This window comes from Vulpes vulpes, chromosome 15, assembly GCF_048418805.1.
Source record: "Vulpes vulpes isolate BD-2025 chromosome 15, VulVul3, whole genome shotgun sequence".
Lineage (NCBI taxonomy): Eukaryota > Metazoa > Chordata > Mammalia > Carnivora > Canidae > Vulpes > Vulpes vulpes.
This window is the reverse complement of record NC_132794.1, coordinates 33,753,425-33,770,587: the sequence shown is the minus strand read 5'-3', so window position 1 is coordinate 33,770,587 and position 17,163 is coordinate 33,753,425. Positions and strand designations below refer to the sequence as shown.

At 39.6% G+C, this 17,163-nt stretch overlaps 1 protein-coding gene across 5 annotated transcripts in view; it reads left to right on the top strand.

Moving 5' to 3' along the window:
• The first annotated feature begins 2,347 nt into the window (after window positions 1-2,347).
• The window catches only part of GBE1 (1,4-alpha-glucan branching enzyme 1), a 272,117-nt gene continuing 257,301 nt past the window's right edge, over window positions 2,348-17,163 (top strand). For all 5 annotated transcript variants that reach the window (XR_011997302.1, XR_011997300.1, XR_011997299.1 and 2 more), the window contains exon 1: window positions 2,348-2,988. Coding sequence is in view for 1 of the 5 variants with exons in the window: in XM_025995626.2 (XP_025851411.2) it covers window positions 2,855-2,988 (134 nt within the window). In the remaining 4 variants the exon portion in view is untranslated. The remainder of the gene's footprint in view (window positions 2,989-17,163) is intronic.

The following is a 17,163-nucleotide window of genomic DNA, read 5'->3' as shown; positions in this document are numbered from 1 at the left end:
GGAATACATATCCAATTAGGCATTGTAGTGTCATCCTAATAGTCTCTTTGCTCTCATTTTTGTAAACCTATAATCCATTTTCCATAAAGAAAACCTTTTTTTAAAATGTAAATCAAATTAAATCAGTTTTCTGCCCAAACTCTTCAACAGCATCGTTATTATACTAAAATTAGAGGTCCTATATGATCAAACAGCTGCCTAGCTCACATCGTACTTCCATACTTCCTGGTATTCTCCTTCTCACTATCTAGCAGGTACACAAAAATTCTTTTTCTGTGACTAAATCAACTCATTCCCATTGCACAAACTCTTTACTTGCAATGCTCTTCCTCTCATGGTTTGTTCCTTGTCATTACACTTCAGTTTAAATGTCAGTTCTGAGAAGCCTTCCTTTATTACCAGAACTAAGCAGGCATATTAGCTTAATTTTAATTCTCTACATTTATTACTATTGCATTTATTTACAACTGGGCATTTGTGGGTTTTGAGAAGCATTTCTTATATGTTATTTGACATTCTCTCCTCTCCCACCCTCTATGTGAGCTTTGTAACAACTGAGGCTTGTCTTACCATTTAATCCCAGTTCCTAGGAAACTGAACTGGCTGTCACATAGGACTTCATTAAGTACTTCTCAATAGTGAGTAACAGAGAATAGGTCCTAGCTCTCTTGGAGTTTACATTCTAAAGGGGGAGATCAATACATAAAAGAATAAAAGAGAGAGAAAAAATAACCACCTCAATCTTGTTAATTGTTGCATAGGAGAGAACATGCTGTAATAGATACTGGAGAATCTTATTTAAGTAGTAAAAGCAGAGGCTTCTCTAGATGAGTTGACATTTATGTGGAGACCTCAAGGAATGCTGGGAAGAAACCAGCCAAGGAGAGCTGAGTCATGAAGACAATTCCCAACAGAGAAGGGCAAATAAAAAGTCTCCAAGGCTACAAACTGCTGAGTCCCAAGAAAGTCAGTATTCTTAAAGAATGGTAAAGTCAGATAAGAAGAGAAAAAGTAGAGAGAAGTGGTGTAAAGATAGTTGGGGACTAGATTATACAAGCATTGTTAGGAAATGGTGAGAAGTTTAACTCTGGGTGAACCAGTATGTCATCTAAGTTGTATGATTTATTCCTTGTGGAGATCCTAACTGTTCAAACTGTGCCCCTACCCCGCAACAGCAGCAAATTAAATTAAAGCCCCTTAAACAGAGCTTGTTTAAATTGCAGAATCTGAGGTACCACCCAGAACTAAATTGGAGAAGCACTTCTAATGACATCATCAGGTGATTCATATGCAGATTAGTTTGAGAAAACACCCGACAAAGGGTTTGAGATGAGAATGTAAAAAGGAAACCAGTTAGGTACGTTAGTCCAAATGAGACTACTTGTATGAGTGACAGCACACATAAGACTGATTTAGGATGTATTTTGGAGATAGCTGGTTTAGGTCTACTAGCCAGCTATAGGGGGAGATCACAGTTGGCACATAGTGAAACTGGATTTGTGAGAAAAGTTGAGGATTGGAGATACAGATTTGTGGTTTTACTGGGTATTCCGTTTCTGAGTGTCAATGTTGTTTTACAGGGTTTTCTATTTTACTGACATTTGCGTGTTGTCATGTACATGGAAAATAGACTCGTCTTCCCGAAAGTTGTTCAAGTCCTCCACTCTTTCACTGGAGGTCCTCTGTTGCTAGGTGTTTCTCATCAAGTGCTTTATAAACCCTTTCACAAAAAGTGTTTTCAAGGCCAATTTTAATCAATACTCTTTCTTTTCCACAGCCCCTAGGATTCCCCATACCCAAGTCTTAACGGGGAAAGAGACTTGAGTCCAGTTCCTAGGTTCAAAGCAATTTGGAGACTCCTGGGTGGGGGGCCCCATTCTCCCCACGTACACACGATTCTGCATTTTCCAAAAAAGAATAGTTGAGCTGGCAGCAGTGAGTGGGAATCAGAGAGCCGGGTAAGTTCCGACCGGGAAGTGCGCAGAGGGTCCTCTCTTCTTAAGCCAAGAGCAAGAGGGATTTCCCGCGGGGGCACTGCATTAGGAAGCGGTGCAGCTGATGACGGTGCTCGTCCCTACAGCATGTGTCTTACCGAGGATACTTCAGTTTAATCGTTGAAAAACGTTTCTTACAATCATAGACAAAGGCAAAAAGGTGTTTTGCTTTTTACCCCCTTTCGTGTGTCTTGGAGGTTTGGGAAACGGTGATCAGTTCTCGCCACGGTTTCCGTTGTCTGCGCCGGCAACGCAGGGTCGTGCCGGGCCGTCAGCTTCCGCGGGGCCCTTCCAGCGCCCTGACTTCGCCGGCCGAGCCGTGCGGCGGACAAGCCCGCAGGAGTTCCCGGCGCGGACGTGTCCCAGGGAGCCACGACCCCGCAGCCGCCCGCGCCCCTCAGTCAAAGGGGCTGCTCGCCTGCATCGGCGCCCTGGGCCTCCGAACTCTCGGAAGGTCCCGGCCAGGAACCACACACCCGCCCGGCCGCGGCGCCACGAGCGGGAGGGGTGCGAAGGGAAGGGCGGGGGGGGCACGGCCCGGCTCCCCGGCCCCGGGCCCGGGCCCGCCGCCTGAGTGGGCGGAGGGCCGGCGCCTCGCCCCCTCCCCGCCTCGGGACGCGCGTCCGGGAATCGCCCCGGGGCCCGCTCCGCCCCGCCGCGAGGAGGCGGGGGACAAGGGCGCCGACGGCCGCGCTCTGCGGCTATAAAGGGCCCAGGGCCGCCGAAGCTCGCCTCAGCGTCCTCCGGCTCCGCCCTCGCCGCCCTCGCCGCCCTCGCCGCCTTCCCTCCAGCGAGCGCTCAGGGTCCCGCTCAGGCTCCATCGACCCGCTCGGGCTCGGCTACTCGGGCTGCAGCAGAAGATGGCGGCTTCGGCGGCTCGGGCCGACTGCTCCGAGGAGGCGCTGGCGGCAGCCCTGGCGGACGTGCCGGAGCTAGCCCGACTTCTGGAGATCGACCCGTACCTGAAACCCTTCGCCCCGGACTTCCAGCGCAGGTACGGCCCGACGCCACCTCGGGGTTCTCCTCCCCATCCCCCCTTCCTTCACCAGGGGAAAGGCGGCGGCGTTTCCAGGCGCGGGTCCCGCCCCTCGCCGGCCCCGCCCCTCGCCGGCCCCGCCCCTCGCCGGCCCCGCCCCCGCCGGCCCCGCCCGGCCCCGCCGCCGGACCTTGCAGGGCAGCAGCGGCTCGAGGTTGGCGCCGGGTGGGCTCCGCGAGCTGGGTTCGGGGGCTGCGGGAGCGCGGGGGTGCTGGCTCTGGCCCCCGGAGTAGACATGGCAGCCCTGAATAAACTCTCCTCCTCCCCCTCCCCTGCTTCCGAATCAGCGGAGTTGCGCTGTGGCTCCCGCGCGGGCCTCCTGGGGGGGGGGGGATGGGGGGATGCCCACGAGCTTTCCCGGCGTGTGTGATCGCGCCTTTACGACTTCCGTGTATTTCATTGCAAATATTGTGATTTTTACATCCAACTGGATCCTTTCAGGCAGTTTCGTTCTTCCCTTGTTGCTAGTTCCCCTCCTGGGGAACAGCAAGTGTATGTTGGCCGCTCTGTTTCCCACCTCCGTGGGCCAACATTGAGTCGCCGTTTGTCAGCAGCATCTGCCTGCGTTGGGCCTGACTTCCAGAGGTCGACCAGGCGCCTTTAGCTTTGTTTTGTCTCCTGTCGTGCTGCAATAAATTGGTTTAGGATAGGGGATCCCTGGGTGGCGCAGCGGTTTGGCGCCTGCCTTTGCCCCAGGGCGCGATCCTGCAGATCCGGGATCGAATCCCACGTCGGGCTCCCGGTGCATGGAGCCTGCTTCTCCCTCCGCCTGTGTCTCTGCCTCTCTCTCTATCTCTCTGTGACTATCATAAATAAATAAAAAAAAATTAAAAAAAATATATTAAATTGGTTTAGGACAATTAAGTCGCTAGGATAATTTTAGTCGTGTGCTCAACTTCCAAAAGTATAGTTTTTGAGATTACAATAGTTGTTATATTAGTGAAAGTAGTTAGATTTATGAGATAAGCGCATTATGACTTCATGGTTTCTGCCCTTTTAGCCACGTGACTCCGGCACAAAAAACGTCCGTGGTAACAGAACATGCATGATCAAATTTTCAAGTAATAGAAGATGGCTAGTGAGGTATTGGCCAGACGCAGTATTGGGGGTAATGAAACAGGATTCATTTGGAATTTGGAAAAAAAAAATCTTAAATTCATGTCTTGGCATTGTCCCTTACTACCTGCATTTAATCCATCAACTGTTTAGATCTTATTTATTTGAGAGAGAGAGACAGAGAGAGAGAGCGCATGAGCAGGGGAGGGGTATGGGGAGAGGGAAAGCAGACTCCCCGCTCAGCAGGGAACTGGATGCTGGGCTCAATCTCAGGACCCTGGAATCAGGGGCCAGGCTGAATGCAGATGCTTGACCCACTGAACCCCCGGGTGCTCCCCCCCCCCCAGCAACCATTTACTAAGGATTCCCTATGAACTAAAAAGGAACACAAAGTTCAATGTAACATCTCATTGCAGAGTCTGTATATCCTGTTGAAAGAGCCCTTCTCAGAGTAGTCTGCTTGAGCTGTTGCTGGGCTCATCAGGTTGGGCCCTTCTACAGCTTTGTGAGATTGCTCTCAGTATTTACAGTTTATGCTTTCAAAGTGCATAATCTTCATAGTTCAGAATTGGATTTGATTTACAAATACTCAAAAATCTTAGAGCGAAAGATGGTGGACAAACTTTAATGTGCTTATTTATGATGATACTAATTTATTTCTATGCTTTGTAAATGATACTTAAGACGTTTCTAAAAGAAGAATTGTGAAATGTTTTGTTTACATTTCCCCACCCCATAAAAAAAAAAAAGAGGTGACAGCTGGACAACCCTTGGTAAAGTGTTTCTTTCATGTAATTCACTTCAGCTTCATTGGGATTGAAGCAGTTACGATCCTCTTTCATGTCAAAACTAATGAGAGGGACAAAGGCCAGGATAAAGATGGGGCAATCCAGTGTTCTTGGTGAAAAGGCTGGTCCAGTGGGCTCTTGTGCCTCATTCTGACCTGGATTCTACTTCTGGCCTTGGTTCTGAGTAGTTGCCATTTTCCAGCACACATGTTGCATTTAGGCATATCAGATAGTAACTTGGCATTTGGCAGCGGCAACTTTTACTGTTAACATTTAAAGAATAAAAAAATTCTTCCTTCATAAAGTTTGGTCCTGGTTACTTTTTAAATTTTTTTTTTTAAATTTTTATTTATTTATGATAGTCACAGAGAGAGAGAGAGAGGCAGAGACACAGGCAGAGGGAGAAGCAGGCTCCATGCACCGGGAGCCCTACGTGGGATTCGATCCCGTGTCTCCAGGATCGCGCCCTGGGCCAAAGGCAGGCGCCAAACCGCTGTGCCACCCAGGGATCCCGGTCCTGGTTACTTTTTATATTTTCTGTTTATTTCTAATAAACCACTGAGGTGTTGTGTCTTCAGCCTAACACAAATATACAACCAGTCATTCAGGGGCAGAGTAGAGCTAACTAAGGAGTAAAAAAAAATTAGAGCTCAAACAACAGTATTTAAGAATGATGATGAGGGAGACAGTTTCTTGTCATTGATGGACTGTCTCATTCTTTCCCAACGAAGGTATCTTTGTTAGAAACTCTGTTAAGTACATTTGTTTACCTTTTCTGTAACTGTAAGACTGTTGAATCAAGTGTGAGGACTAATGAATTACTCTGAGAAATAAAAATTAGTACATAAGGGCATTGTGATAGCCCTTATGTCTCATTGATTACCTTCTAAGATGGGATTTTCCTTTTGGCTGTCCTTTTATCATCTGTTATTTATACTGCAATTAGCTGCTGTGATCATAATTTCAAAATCTTAGTGTTTTAAAACAGTAACATTTAATTGTCCCTGTATTACATGTCATCGTGAGTTAGGCTCTTCTCATGGCCATCACTCAAGGATTTAGGATGGTGAAGGCTTCAGTTCATCTTCTATAATGTTAGCTGTAGGGAACACAGAGCATGTTAAACTATACACTGTTTCTTACAGTTTTTGTTTAGGAGTGAGTCACTTCTGCTGACGCATTATATTGGCCAGTGAAAGTCAAATGTGACTTCTGAGCCATGGGTGTGAAGACAGAGAATTGACATTTGTGAATGGCTTGAAGAACAGCACAGTTGCAATAACACTTGTCTCTACCCCCTGTTTAAAGTTTACATAGTATTTTTAGATTTTGATTTAATCCTGATAACAAAACCATGAGGTAGGAAGGGTTTTTGTTTTTCATGACTTACAGATGAAGAATCTGAGATTTGGTCAAATGCTTAAGTTCACATAGTTAGTAGTACTGAGGCTGGGGTTGATCTTTCTTTCTAGAACTATTTTCAACAAGTTTACAAACAATGACTTCTTGGTAATTTAATGAATCCTCTTTATCTCTCGCATTGGACATTTTGTGCCAGTTTGTGGATCCCTGGAGCCATGAAAATCTTTTGCTTTTCTTCTATTTTCTCTAATGGTTTTTCCTCTATTTCTTTCTGACCGTTTAACTTGAGAGATTCTCAGGGCTCTTCCCTATGTCCTTTTTTGTATTTCTACTTTGTATACTTTCCCTGGGCATTCTCCCCTATCCTATGGATTCCATCTATCTACTGAGGCTGCCATGTCTTATCTTCAACCCCAAATCTCCTTGTCTTGATCATATTTATAAATAGCTTCATTTTCTGATGTCCTAGTGGTACAAAATTCAACACGTATAAACCAAACTTAAGGTTTTTCATCCCAAACCTGTTTGTCCCTTTATACCCTATCTCTCTGTGTGGTATTCTTATTTACCAACTACTCAAGCCTAAAACCTTAACACTTATCCCTAATTATCACCTCTTCTTTCTTCTTATCTCCAAGTCTAGTCAATTATAGCTCCTGTTTTTCAACTACATGCCATTTTATATTTCTACTGCTTTCATCCTACTCAAGTTTCTAGCATCTCTAGCCTGGTTTGCACAGTCCCATAGTTGCTCCCTCTTTTCAAATTTTCTCAATAATTCCCCATGGTTTTTAAGGTATTACAGACTATTTCTCATGATGTGCAAGAGTCTGTATTATCTGGTCTCTTGTCTACCTTTATAGCCTTATCTTTGGACCTTCCTTCTCACTCTGTACCATCTAACCAGAGGGAGCCTATGGGTCTGGAGAGGTAGCTGAGATGTCTGAGAGCCATTTTATAAGGGGCACTAAATATCACTAGAATAAATTGGAAACATGATATCCATTTTACACATGCACTTTTAAAATATTGAAAGTTTTCATTTCTTAGTTTGTGTGGGCTCACAAGAAGTTAGGGATCTAGAAAAATCACTGAAAAAAAGGCAAAAGATTAAGCACTGGATACATTTTTGATCTTTATCAAAAGTGACTCCTTTAGCTTAGTGGAAATGAATGAACAAGTGAATCCTTTTATATACTTTTTACTAATATAATTTTCCTCTACCCCATTAAATAGATTTTAAAAAATATTTATTTATTCATGAGAGACACAGAGAGAGAGAGGCAGAGGGAGAAGCAGGCTCCTGGAGGGGAGCCTGATGCAGGACTCGATCCTGGGGCTCCAGGACTATGCCCTGAGCTGAAGGTGGATGCTCAACTGCTGAGCCACTCAGTCGTCCTTAAATAGTTCTTTAACAAATGTTGAAGGAATATCAGTTGAAAGTGTACCAGAATATTCTGTGTTGGAGGCCACATGTTTTGGTCTAGATAATGGTTCTAGCTGTGCTTTTGTACATGCTGTTTGTTCTGTTTTACGCATACTTTGCTTATCTTATATGTCCCTATACATGCTTCTGGAAACAGCTTAGAGACATAGACCTTTCTTGATTTCTCCCCGTCCTATACCTTCTTCCAGGCTGGATGAGGAGCCTGACTTCTTAAGTATCACTTTGAACACCCCCATCCTATGGATGTTCATCCACTGTAATGTAATTATCTTTTTGCCTTTTTGTATCCCCTACTAGATTGTTTGCTCCCACGGGTGGGCACTTTTTCGGTATTGTTTGTTTAGTATACCTGGTTTATAGGGAACAGTATAGTATTTGAATGAATGTGTTCTGAGTCTGTTTATTTTTCTCTTTTTTCATAGCAATGAGTCAACTTATCTTAAGCTAAAAATGTTGGGAATGCTTGGATGAACAGAAAAGAAGCAGTAGTTACCAGGGGATGATGTATGACAGTCTAGGGAAGGGAAATATATGTCTGAGTAAAGAGTTGAAGATAACTAGAGAAAATCAAGAAAACCATTATTAATTAGATACTTTCACAGAGCCTAAAGGTTTAATCACTGAAGGGTATTCAGTTTTAGAGAGCCTGATGTCAGATTGTGTGCCCAAGAATGGGAGGAGAGGTTTCTGTGACCCCAAGTACACTACATGTTACAATTACAGTGAACATCTCTATTTTGTTAGAGATGAAAATAGCTTTTGCATTGGTAGCTAATCAGAGTGGGAAAGTACTTTGGATTTGGTGTATCAGCAGCCACACCAAAAATTGATTCTCACAGCATAGAAGTTTTATATCAAAGCCGCATGGTGCACTTTTTTCTCAGTACCTGGCCAAGTTGTTGGCTCTGAGGAAAGTCAAATGTCAGTGATTCTAGAAGGCAGGGAAAAATCTGAAGTATACAAGATGTATCTTGCCCAGTCTTCTGTACTAGTAGATTTATTTGCCCTTTGCAGCTGAGATCTGTACCAATTCCAGTTACTCCTGAATTTTCTACAGTGGTGGGCAAGAGGCTCTGACCTCTTTTCATTTTCAAAGTGCCTTAAAATGACTTGATGGAGCATTTTGGTTTAGTTTAGGCTCTGGTGCCTGCTGTACCACCTCCTGAGAAATGACTCTTTATGTGATAACTTCTTAGAGGATTCAGTTCAGCTCCCACCAAGCTGGCCCTAGTTAGTCAGCAAGATGTTAATACAGTCCCTGTGAAATGTGCTATAGTTTTAGACTGATACGAATATCATGCTGCTGTTATTTGAAAGCATGGATTAAACTTCAATTATACATTTATAGATATTAAAGGAAAACATGAAAGTGCTTTCATTGGAGAGAATCGCTGCTACCAGTTCATTCTGAAGTAAGTTTATTTTTTACTGAAGAGTACATTCTCCTCTTATGATGTCTACCCATCAGTAGATGCTTACCACTGTTTTGAACCCAGGGTTCTTTTGTGCTTAACATCCCAAAGCAGCAGATTCTGTTTTGTGTTTAGAGTAACAGGAACTAAGTACATTAATAAAAGGTAAAGCCGCATTAAACATATGTTATTATACAATCTGCAGTCATTAATTTATTATATAATTATGTTGCATCTTATTTGATGTTATTTAAGTTATAGTGACTAATTTGTAAAACTTGTGTTTTTGATGTTTAAGTAATTAGAATAATTTAGGTTCTAGATTTAGTTTCCTAACATGTAAAATGGGAAAATGTATAAAAATATTGCTGTGTGTGTGTTGCAAAGTATAAGAGTCAGATGAAGCTTGAATTTGAGCTCTCATGTGTGCTAATAGCTTTGAATCTGAGAGCAAATTCACCAAACTCTGTGAGCCTCAGTTTCTTCTGGAAAGAATTGGGTGGGACCTATCTTCTAGGAGTGTCTTGGGGACTAGGGATATATTAAAGATCCTCAGTGAATAAATAATAGTTATTTGATGATGATAATAATATAAGCAACATAGCCTTCCATCATAAATATTCACTAAGATATTATTTTCAAAAGAGTTTATTACTGTTAGCTTCTTTAATGCTATATCATAAAATCAAGCATCAGATAAATAACATGACCAGGAATTTTCCACAACTCTTCATTTTGTTGGATGGTGTCTTTACTTTTAGGGGTTCTTTCTCTTTCCTAGTAGAGCATTGTGTGAATGAGGTGAGGAGGTGGTAATTTTTTTTTTTTTGGAAGTAGTAATTTTAATTATAGTCTAGTATACAAGGAAAAGAATATGTTTAAACTTTGATCCTTTAATTTGGGGAGGAAATGATAAGGCAATTGCCTGTTTACTATAAGCTGAAGGCAAGATGAGCCCTGGATATAATGAGCACAAAACTCCCTTTAGAGAGAGAGGTAAATGCTAGCCTGCAGAAGCTTACAATCACTCTTCTTTTGATCTTCCTTTTCTGTCTTTTCTCGTCTTTGATCTGACTGCTAACTGTTCATATTCTTGGGCATCAAACAGCTACTGGGATTTTCTTTCTCCTGAACTCTGGATGGTTGGAGGAATGGTTATATCAGGTTTATTGATAAACAGGAATAACTTTGAAAATAAGAGAAAATATGTAACAGCAGCTTAAAAGTTTGAAAATGAAAGAATTGTCCAGTGGAATCGGAACATATAATCTATTAGTAAGAATGAAACTTAAATCCTATATTTTGCCTTGTCTTTTCTCTCTCTTTACTTGATGAGTTCAGCTATTTTTGATATGTTTATTTTGCAATGAGATAAAAAACAGAAAAATGGAATATTCATGTATGTTTTAGTTGATCTGTTGAACAGAAATTACAATGAGTCACAGTCTATGGGTATGTACTCTAGGTTTGTAATCTAAAATAGGAGAATCAGAAACCAAGTCTACAGGTACACTTCTTGTATAGGTAACCTTGAAGTTTTCCAAATATTTAGCAAGTGAGAATTAAATATTTCTTTTACCAGTGAAATCATATGTTACTCAATATCATATCTAATTTATTTTCATTTTCATAAATTGTAAAAACCAGCCACAGGTTACATTTAATTATGAATAACTGCATTATACAGGTACGTTCTCTGTTGCAGAAGCATAATAAAATCAGTTATTTATGTAGGTCTCTATAACAGAAAACCCTATGTACCCTCAATAAACAGAAAATCCCACAAACTGAGTTATTAAAGTAGAACTTCTTATTTCTCACTAAGAAGGTGAAGGTGAATGGTTTGGGCTTTAGCACTGAGCCCTTTATCTTTCTGCTCTACTCTCCTTTGCCCACGGTCTTTATTCTTATGCTTAGAAGATGGTGGGGCACATCTAAACCTCACATCTGTCTTCCCAGTAGGAGCATGTTCATGCCAGCTTACTTTGTCCATTTTAGCCAAGCATACATTAGATTTCCTGTAAACTCCATCTAGGTCTTTCGCTTTAAAAATTATTGACCGGAACTGTCTCATGGTCATTCTTAGCTGAAAGTGAGCCTCAGTAGTCAAGGCTTTTAATTATTCACATCTTTCTGAGAAAAGTCCTTTGGCCTTACCTAATGAGAGCATGCCAGAACTCTTTCCTTTTCTCCATAAAGGACACTACTTCTGCCTAAGATGAAAAGTCCTGGGGAGAATATATGTTGTAGTTCTCTAATCTCATATCTGTATACAAAACCTTCTGAGCAGAACTCAGGTGTTTTCATTTATCTCAGGAGAAGTCTAGAGCCACATCCCTCAATATTATCAGTCCCTGAGTCATGGCTTTCATTTCTCTAAAACTTATCAGTATTTTTTTCTGGATTATTTTCTTAGGGGAATATAGAGACTTTGGACTGCTCTGGTCCAAAATAAGCTGATTGGGTCTCCTCAGCTACCTGGCTCCAAGACTTGGGCACATCACTATCTTTTCCTTTTAATTTCACAGATATTTTACTCTTTAAAATATGAGAATATTTTGGGAGGAAATGAATTTGTCAATTACTAGCACTTTTTCATGTATTCTTGGGTTCATTAAAAATGATCTGATTTATCTTCAAGTTATATTGTATTTGTGAGGTTAGAAAGAAGAACTAAAAGATGTCAGTTAATTTATGCTCAATCTTTAAACACAGATTGTGTTTCGTTATGTAATGACCTGTATGTTTATGGGGCTTTAACAATATACCTTCATATGTTTTTCTTTTGAAAGCTTCAGATGTGTAACTGTCATTCTTACAACATACCTAGCACAGACTTTTTATATAAATATAGGATTTTATCATTATAGGCAAGTTTAGTGTTTTGTTTGTGATAATAGGATGAAAGAGCAATTTGTGGAAGAGTACAACAGTTCTTTTTTTTTTTGTTTTTTTTTTTGAGTACAACAATTCTTTGATGTCAGAGTAGAAGATCATTGCTGTGTCTAGTGTCGTATTAGTTTTCTTTCCTAAGGGGCACCTGGGTGGAACAGTCATTTAAGCATCCAACTCTTGGTTTCAGCTCAGGTCATGATCTCAGGGTCCTGGAATCAAGCCCCACATTGGGCTCCATGCTCAGTGTGGAGTCTGTGTAAGATTCACTCTCTCCCTTTCCTTCTGCTCTTCCTGTTTGTGCTGGTTCTCTCTCTCTCTCTCGAAGAAATAAAATCTTTTTATTTTTTAAAATATTTTATTTATTTATTCATGATAGACACGGAGAGAGAGGCAGAGACACAGGCAGAGGGAGAAGCAGGCTCCCTGCGGGTATCCTGATGTGGGACTGGGTCCTGGAACTCCAGGATCACGCCCTGAGCCGAACGCAGATGCTTAACCTTAGCTGAGCTGCCTGGCGTCCCAATAAATAAAATCTTAAAAAAGAAAAAAAAAGTTTTCTCTCCTAAGAGATTATGATCTTACTACCCATGATTATTGTGTACCATTATTTAGATCATGAGTAATTATCTCTAACTTACTATTGCTTTTTAATTGCTTTATAGTCTTCTCTCCAGAGGGTTAGTTATTATTCCAGGATTTGGAGTTTCACGAATGAGTTCATGTTTGTCAATTCCATGTTTTTTCCAGCTCTCATCTTTCTGCATTAAAAATCTCTGAGACTTTTGTTATTTGTATATTTTTGTTGTTGTTGTTATTTACACATGGGAGTCTTCAATCCTCTTGACCGTTTCAGTTGGCAGTGTTATGCTGGTTGTTTAAAATTGTGCTTGCTAGCGATAAGAATGTAATGAAACTAACAGATCTTTTTTTGCTTCACTTCCCCAAGGTGCCCTTTATTGAAAACTATATGCTATTCATGCAGTATTAGGTAAACCTCTACTCATAAATACAATGGAGAAGCAGGAAGTACATAGAAGCAAGTGTATTAAAATAACTGAAGTTTTGTTGTAGTAGGTCCAGAGTACCTTTAGTGCTAGAAGACATTAAAAACAAACAAAAAACAATAAGCCAAAAGAAAAGAAAAAAAAAAGGTTAGAGGACATTTAAAAATAGAGTGAATTTTGAGAACTGAAAATTGTGTTAGGCTGGATTTAAAAAATAAATATTTTGAAATAATTATAGACTAATAGGAAGTTGCAAAATAGTTCAAAGAAGGCTCCTGTACCCTTTCTCAAGCTTGCCCCCATGGCAGTATTCTTGCATAACTATATTGCAGTCTCAAAACCAAGAAGTGAACATTGATACAATCTGCAGACCTCTTTCAGATTTCATGAGTTTTTTTTTTTTTTTGCATGCACTTATTTGTGTGTATCTACTTCTTTGCAATTTAATCACAAGTATATATTAATGTAACCACCACCATGATGATGATGATATGGAACTATTACATCTGCAGTTAGAAAGGAACTCCCTCGTTCTTTTTTACTCACACTACCCTCTTACCCCATCTCTAACCTTTGGCAACCAGTGGTTTGTTTTCCATCTCTGTAACATTTCTTTTCCTTTTTTATAATGATATGAAAATTAAATCCTACAGTATGTAATCTTTGGTCATTGACTTTTTTTCACTCAGCATAATGCTCTTGAGATCTATCCAAGTTGCATAGATCACTAGTTTGTTCCTTTTTGTCACTGAATAGTATTTTACTGTGTGTATATGTATCACAGCTTAACTGTTTACCTATTGAAGGACATATGGATTATTTCTAGTTTTTGGCTATTAAAAATATTTCAATAAATTTGAAATATTAATATTTACATACGGGTTTTACTTTTCTGGGAGAAATGCCTATGAGTGTGATTGTTGATTCATATGGCAAGAATATGTTAGTGTTATAAGAAATTGCCAAACTATTCCATAGTGTCTGTGCCATTCTGCATTCCAACCAGATATATGTGCAAGATCTAGTTCGTCTGCATCCTTGTTAACATTTGGTTTTAGTCACATTTTTTAATAGTAGAAGTTCTGTTAGTTGTATGGGGATAGATCATTATGGTTTTAATTAGCATTTTTCTAAGAGCTAATTATGTTGAAAATCTTTTTAAATGTTACTTGCTAATTATAGGTCCTGTTTGGGGAAATGTTTTCTTATGCTGTTTGTCCATTTTCTAATTGGGTTGATTATTATTATTTTTTTTAACCTTTGAGTTTGAGACTTTTAAAAAAATGTATTCTAGATATAAGTTCTTTGTCAGATATTCGTTTTGTAACTATTTATCTTTGCATCTTCTAAAGAGGGTCTTTAACAGAAATGTTTTTAATTTTCATAAAGTCCAATTTATTGATTTTTATTGTTGTTGCTGTCTGGGTTGTGCTTTTGTTCTCATGTGTAAGAGCTCTTTGCCTAGCTCTAGAATCTGAAGATTTCCTCTAACATTTCTCCTAGAAGTTTTATTGGTTTACATTTTACATGCAAATATATGACCCATCTCGAGTAAATTTTTATGTAAGGCTTGAGGTTTGGGTTGAGGTTTATTTTATTGCCTATGGTTATTTGATTCTTTTTGAAGATCATAAACTGACAGACTTGTATTAGGAAGTCACTTGGCCCAAAAATAAATTAGCATTTAGCTAGGTATCACTGAAATATATGAATGATGACAATTGTTATCTTGTGTTACAGTTTTTTCAATATTTACTTTTCATATTTTTTCTTATACCATAACATTACTTGATATGTATTATAAATGTATGTAGATTGAATTTTAATTTGACATTTTAAGGTTTTTCTTATTTCATATCTTAGAACCGCTTGACAGTATTACATATTGTTCAGCTCTATATTGTAAAAATGTTGCTTTAAAAAACAAGTTTCAAGAAAAAGAACAAATTTCATTCATTTTGTGTTTACTTGGCTTAAATAAGAAGCAAATCTTCAAAAAAATTTTGCTATACTTTTACTTGTAGGAATGAATGTGTTAAATCTTAGCTAAGGTAATGTTAATATTCCTTAAGATGAGCTGCTTTTTATCTAACTGAAATTAGCCTTTGGTTTACTTCAATCTTAATATTTACTTTGATGTTTGTCAGATTCATTGTGCTATTAATATAATAGAAATCAGATCATGTCAACTTCCAGACAGAAATTGCTTAGATGTTGAGAGATGAAAGTTCTTAGCACATTTATTTGGCGAAATTTGTAGAATTTATGAGTGTGATAGCTAAAAATTTACCCATTTTTAAGCAGAAAAGTAAGTGGAACTTTTGAGGATTGTTCATTCTACATTCATTACTCACTGTGATGAATATGAGGCGCTGAGCATCTAAGAGATGTCTGCCAATTCTACTGATAATAAGTTGTCATCATCACAGTAATAATAATAATAATTATGATTTATGTATGCATCATTTTATGTGCACTGGGTCTGAGATCTGCATTTCGAAGGAGCTCTCAGGTGGTGCTGATGCTGCTGTTTCACAGATATTATGATTAGCAAGGCACAGCATGACCCCAATCTCAATTTAAAACTGAGTTAGTAGTGGACCAAATTTTATTCTATAAATATTTAAGCTATATGCTCTAATTTTTTGAAAATGAATAGTCTATATATATCCATGTAGCTAACCAGATTATTTAATTTTTTAATGGTCAAAATGATTTTTCTACTTACTATTGGTAAAGGGAATTTTAGTTTATCACTATCAGAGTTACTTTTTCTTAACAATTGCATTGTGAGTTTCAGTGTTGCATATAGGTCTTTAGGATAAGGTACAGAAGGTGACTACATATAGAAAATTATTCCCCACACTGGTGTTCCAGGATATTTGTGTGCATCTGGGTCATAGGCTTCTTCATTAATTTGCTTATTTAACCTGTTTTCAATATCTTTATTGTCTTAGGCATTTCTCTATGTTATAGTAAGGCAATTTTGAGTAAAGTAGGCTTCCTCCCTGTTGGGAGCTTGGACTGGGGAGATGAACGAATAAATGCAGTTATAGTAGATATTTGTGTGTAAAATTCAGTATAAGACAGATGAAAGCATACCCTATTCTGTTAAGGAAGGGGAGTATGTGCCACATAGAAGTTCATTTGAGTTGCCTGAAATTCTTAATACCATTTCTCTGTAAAAGAGGGACTGAGGGATCTCTGGGTGGCGCTGCGGTTTGGCGCCTGCCTTTGGCCCAGGGCGCGATCCTGGAGACCCGGGATCGAATCCCACATCGGGCTCCCGGTGCATGGAGCCTGCTTCTCCCTCTGCCTGTGTCTCTGCCTCTCTCTCTCTGTGTGACTATCATCAGTAAATAAAAATTTAAAAAAAATTAATAAAAGAGGGACTGAGTCTTGACAAGTGTGGACAACGTCTGAGACTTTTTTGGAAGGAGTCAAAGTATATGATAGTTAAAACAATCTTCATTAAAACTATAATGAAGTTATCATATGACCTCTATACAGTTTTTGTTGCTTTTAAGTGAAAGTTGCAAAAATTGTTCAGTTGCAAAATATGCTTGTGTAAGAATTGCATGAAAGAACCGAAGCCTTTAAAATAGTTCATAAATCATATTTGATAACCTATCAGCATATTTCTTTAACAGATAAACCCATTTTGGAAGGGATTGCGGACTCTTTTTAGAGGCACTGAAGCAATTCCTAAGTAAGTTAAGGGCACCCATTCCTGAATTAGGGAGATATTTTGATGATTGTCACCCAGTCAGAAAGGTCTCAGAAATGCACATGAATGCTGAGGGCCTCCTCCTGCCCCTACCCTAAGTGTCTCATCTAGATCAGCACTACTGAAAGGAAATATAATATCAGCCACATATGTAATTTCAAATTGTCTAGTAACCTCATGGAAAAAGATAAAAAGAAATGTATAACATGAATTCTTATAATATGTATTGTTTAACTCCATGTATTCAAAATATTGTATTAGGAGGAAGAGTTTTTCTAGAAAGAGGTGGTATGACTGATGAAGATAATGAAAGGGAAGACTAAGGAGGGAGAGGTTCAGTCAGCTTTGTGTTCTTGATAACAGAGGAAAGTATTCCCATAGTGATTCTGATTTTGCCTAAGAGAGGGAGTTAGCAATTATTGACTGGTGACTTTTGTTTTTT